The sequence below is a fragment of the Cornus florida genome, unplaced genomic scaffold (genome assembly GCF_030987335.1).
Source record: "Cornus florida cultivar Cherokee Brave unplaced genomic scaffold, ASM3098733v1 CherokeeBrave_3.0.0_Hap2_Chr07, whole genome shotgun sequence".
Taxonomy (NCBI): Eukaryota; Viridiplantae; Streptophyta; class Magnoliopsida; order Cornales; family Cornaceae; genus Cornus; species Cornus florida.
Genome location: NW_026775577.1, coordinates 7,334,010 through 7,339,050, shown reverse-complemented (window position 1 = coordinate 7,339,050; position 5,041 = coordinate 7,334,010). Strand labels below are relative to the sequence as shown.

Genomic DNA, 5,041 nt, shown 5'->3' with positions numbered 1-5,041 from the left:
TTGTAGGATGCTCCTTATTATTTTAGTCTACAACACTTTTAGACCCTTGTTAATGTTTTATTAAATTTTAGTGCTCAGACTCCCACCTTTTTTTCTTTTTTAACTCCCGCCCCTTTTTCCCGTCTCCCACTTTGTGCACACGATTCTGCCTCTCTCTCTCAATCTTATTGTATATAGAACCTTCGATTTTTATTGATTTTTTTTTTTTTATCGTCACTATGTTGCCTAAATAATCCGCTTGTATTTAATATCTTACATATCATAAATAGTATAAACATAGCTATAGTGTTGTAGACTTTATGTATATGTGTGTGTGTATTACAGATCAAAAACTTGGTGCACTAATCAACATTCCTCATTTCCCCGCCATTGAGAAGTATAGAAACTATAAAATCCTACCACTGGACACCATCGAATTGCACCATTGTCGTGCACCGCCTACGACCCCACTCTCTCTTGAGTTCTGTCTAAATCAATGAATCCATCGAATCGTCACTGGATTTCATCACTATTATCACATCCTATCATCTCCTTTAGACCTTCCACCATGGATTCACACCCCATGTTCCGCACAGCTTAGTTGTATTTTTAGTTTTCAAATCCAAATCAACAAGTTTTTTTTATAACCAATTAGAAATACAATAAATGTTCATGCGCAAATAGATTTTTTTTTTTTTTTAAAAAAAAACATTTTTGTAACAATGGTGAGGCTTGTCAGCAAAATGAACCTAACAGAACAGACCTTCACAGCAGAGGCAAAGTCAATTAAAGAATGCATACCAGCGTCAACATGACCAAGGGGCAAAATTGCATCCCTCCAAGAAGAGATGTTGTAGGTCTTCCAAATTATCAGCCGGGTACCTCAGCATGATTGAAGCTAATCGCCCTCTGACACATTTCCTTATCTGATCAACAATGTGGAGAGGAGAGGAAGATCTATTTCTGAAAGCCCTAGCATTTCTCTCAAGCCAGATGAAATAAAGTGCAACAGAAAACAGTAGCTTGTGGACCAGAAAACCTGTAGAACTCCAGTTGGTAGAAACTCCACAAAATAAGGTCATTCCAGCATTCTGGTTTGATGTAGAAACCAGGTGGTGAGTTGTTAAGTTGAATGGATTGAAGACGCTTGAAAGGGCATTAGTGAGAGGTAAGTATTGAGGGGGAGTGAGAATATGTGAGGGAGGGAGAGAGGAGACTGTACATGAGGGCATTTTAGGAATTTAAGAATGGTCTTTTAACGGGATTGACGGTCAACTATCACCAAGGGGAGGTTGACATGTATTTTTTTACAACTTTAATATGAGAGTAATTAAGCCAAACTTCAAGAGAGGTCAGAGTAATTTACCCTGAAAGTATCTTGTAACTTGGTCATGAACTTCTCTGCGTCCATCAGATTCACCTCCTTTGCACCACCTACTTCTTTCATTGCTTTTGACACCTCCTCAATACCTTTCTTCTTTGCTTCTGCTACAACAATTGCCGCATCTTTCATTGCTTTTGATACCTCCTCAATACCAAGGGGAGGTTGACTCGTATTTTTTTACAACTTTAATCTGATAGTAATTAAGCCAAACTTCAAGAAAGGTCAAAGTAATTTACCCTTGAAACTATCATGTAACTCGGTCATGAACTTCTCTGCGTCCATCAAATTCACCTCCTTCGCACCACCAACTTCTTTCATTGCTTTTGACACCTCCTCAATACCTTTCTTCTTTGCTTCTTCTACAACAATTGCTGCTTCTTTCATTGCTCTTGACACCTCCTCGATACCTTTCGCCTTTGCTTCTGCTATAGCGATTTCCGCTTCAGCTTCTCCATTCGCTCTATTAATCTTAGATATCTTAGCTGCCTCTAACGCCAAAATCGTTGATATTCTGTGTCCTTCAGCAATGTTAATGTTTTTTTGTTGATCTGCCTCTGAATTAATAATCTCGACCCTTTTACTTCGCTCTGCCTGAGCTTGTAAATCCATAGCTTCCTTCACACCTTTAACATAGGATTAAGTTTTAAAAAAAAAAAATCACTCCCAACCTTTAATATAGGTTAGAAAATTCACTTTGACAACAATGCATTATCAACAAAAGATGTGTACGCACGATGGTTGAATGATGGATTATAGTGATTAAAAATGCTATACACTACTAAATGTACGTACAAATATGGATACAAAATATCCAAATTGATTAAAAAAAAAAATCAAAATAAAGAAGAGTTTTAATATAGTGTTCTTATTTACCGAAAATATATATATATATATATATATTGTTCGAAGATCGGACATATTTATGATGGCTGATGTTATGATAACGTTTTGAGTTGTGTTTAAAATGCCAACTTTGTATATCATCACCTTTATCCAAATTATAACATTTGAAATTGAATATAATATGTATTAGTATTTAGAAAAGATCAACGAAAAATCACATAAATACACAACAAAAGGAAAACAAATTAAAGAAAATAATAGAGTCGAACAATTTAATAAAAAATAAACCAAAATGGATCTATGTATATATGTTTATATTTAACCAAAGAGATAAAGACTAAAGTAATAAAAGAAGACACCCTAATGAAAATAATGAATTCAAAAGGCTAGTTTTTTTTTTTTTGTTTTTTTATTTTGTATAATGTTTTATTATTTTTTTCAATATAGCGTCGACTATGTAGATGCACTAGCTATACACAAAGAATACTTTTTTATGTCATTTGGGAATGAACTCCCCGTACAAAGAAAAAATCTCTCTTTTGAAAACTTAACCACGTTTTGGCTTGGATGAATAACATCTTATGGAATTAATTAATAAAAAATTAGAATTCTATAATGTATATATATATAAAGATAAAAACTTTATTGAATAAGTATTTGACTCTAGAAAACTAGACTATTGATATGACTTACATCTTTTAGATTTAACCAACAGAAAGACAAAGATAAAAAAATGTATATAATATTTAAAAATCTCATAAAGAAAATATGTGACATTTGGAAAACTTTTGAGATGAATAAAAATGTATATAAAAATAAAAATTAAAGATGGGATTTTTGGAAAACTTTTGAATGATTGACATATATATTTTTTTTATTGTTTCATTGATTAATTTCAAAATATGTCAATCATATATATATATATAAAGGTATTAATGAAGTGTATATAAAAATTAAAAATTCTATAGACAAAACCCCCAAATTAATAGAAAACTGGGATTTAGGACAAGGAAAAAAAAAGAAAAAAAAAAAAATAGAAACTGTATTGAAGTAAAATGTATGCTTTTTTTTTTTTTGGAAGGTTAAGCAATCACAATATAATAAGGTGTAGTAGAAAATAAAAGTAAAAAGAAATTATACCAGCAGGAGGAGTTATATCTTTGATTTCATAGCGAAGACACTCCAAACCCCAAACTGTACGAAGAGGCCTGGTATTAATGGCTTCGAGAATCTCCTTGTTTAGTCTTTCTCGCTCTTCAAAAGTTTTGTCAAGAGTGATTTTCTCTATCTCGCTCCGCATTGTGGCCTGCGCGAGTTGGACGACAGCATAAATCGGATCCTCAACGCCGCCTCCGCCATAGGAGGCCAGAATTGGATCTATAATTCTTATACAAAGCACGCCATCTACGGAGATGGGAACATTGTCCTTCGTTGTAGCGGACTGGTCCAGGATCTGGATAGCTTCTTCTTTGAGCGAGTGGACGTGAGCCACCCGGTAAGCTATCGGAGGAAAAAAGTGGATTCCGGGCTCTAGGGTTTTGAAGTACTTCCCGAAGCGTTCAACAATGTAAGCCTTCTTTTCGGGTACAATCAAGAAGCCGAAATTCCATGGACGCCTCTTCTTGTACGAATTGTCACTGAATCTGCGGATGGATGTTGATGTGCACTGTAACAGTGGAATCGTCATCTGATAGTGAGGGTTGTGGAAAATTTGACGTTGATGATGGATCAGCGACGAAGATGATGAAGCTGAGAGGTTTCTGAAACCAATTACGGTCGATCCGAGGAGAGGTTTTAGTGACCTGATTGTATTCATGTTTGCTTGCTCTCGGATTTTCTCTGATTTTCCTCACAAAACTCAGTTCTTCACGGAATCAACGAAAGAACCCATTCACCCACGCCACCTCTCGCCGTCCTCCTCGGCCGCCGGACGATCCTCGCTCTAGGGTTCCCTCCTCAGCCTGTGTGGTAAATTTTGGGAACTTCTGATGGGTGATTGGTTTGTTTTGCCTGGGCCACGGTTGTTCTATCAGCCCAATTTTGGGTTAATGCATTGGGTGGTCTTACCCACTTCATTCACCCGAAACTGGGGCGAAGCCGCGAAGTCGAACTCTCTATAATTACGGAAAGTAACCCATGGCTGGAGTACAAAGGAATTCATTTGATTCGCCTGGGCCATGGTTGTTCCATCAGCCCAATTTTGGGTTATGCTTTAATTATGTTGGCCCACTTTTGGGTTAATGTATTGGGTGCATAGTTAGCCGTCGCATTATCAGTATTGATCGCGATGTAATGGAATCGAGCGAATAACGATGAAAACTGGCCGAACCGATCGGTTCATGGAGATGTATAACATTTGAAAAAGAATTATGAACCGAACGACATGCAAAATGGCCGATATGACGAACCATGATTGGATAGGCTTACTCACCTCATTTAACCAAAGCTAGGGTGAAGGTTTGCAGTCGAACTTGAGCTACGAAGGTAACATGCATAACTTATATGACGAACTATGATTGGGTGGACTTACCGACCTCATTTAGCCAAAGTTGAGGTGATAGTTTGAAGTGGAACTCTCGATTCACGTTCATATATATATATATACTTATTACTCAGATTATTTAGTAACCAATAGTAACTATTTATTATTAAGACAATTTGATATTTTCAACGAGTGGGCATTATGTAGTAGCATATACTTCCAATCAACAATAACATGATTTAATCGATCAATTCAGTCAATAAAGTACTCCAATTTGTTAATAATAATTTGACTGTCTTTTGATAAAGAAATTTCACAATGCTTTTGAAGAAACTTAAAAAAATTTACATTTT

The 5,041-nt window shown here is 35.7% G+C and overlaps 1 protein-coding gene across 1 annotated transcript; it reads right to left on the bottom strand.

Annotated features, from left to right (window-relative positions):
- Window positions 1–580: 580 nt before the first annotated feature.
- LOC132315948 (uncharacterized) lies at window positions 581–4,322 on the bottom strand. The gene is made up of 2 exons (XM_059814407.1): window positions 3,347–4,322; window positions 581–1,986 (listed from the first exon to the last, which is right to left on the bottom strand). The coding sequence occupies exons 1-2, from the start codon at window positions 4,020–4,022 to the stop codon at window positions 1,586–1,588; spliced, it is 1,077 nt and encodes a 358-aa protein (XP_059670390.1). The 5' UTR covers window positions 4,023–4,322; the 3' UTR covers window positions 581–1,585.
- Window positions 4,323–5,041: the final 719 nt, after the last annotated feature.

Coding starts and splice junctions, on each gene's coding strand:
- LOC132315948 (XM_059814407.1), bottom strand. CDS start 4,022: ATGAATACAATCAGGTCACTAAAACCTCTCCTCGGATCGACCGTAATT. Junction 1,987..3,346: donor AGATATAACTCCTCCTGCTG/GTATAATTTCTT, acceptor CCTATGTTAAAG/GTGTGAAGGAAGCTATGGAT.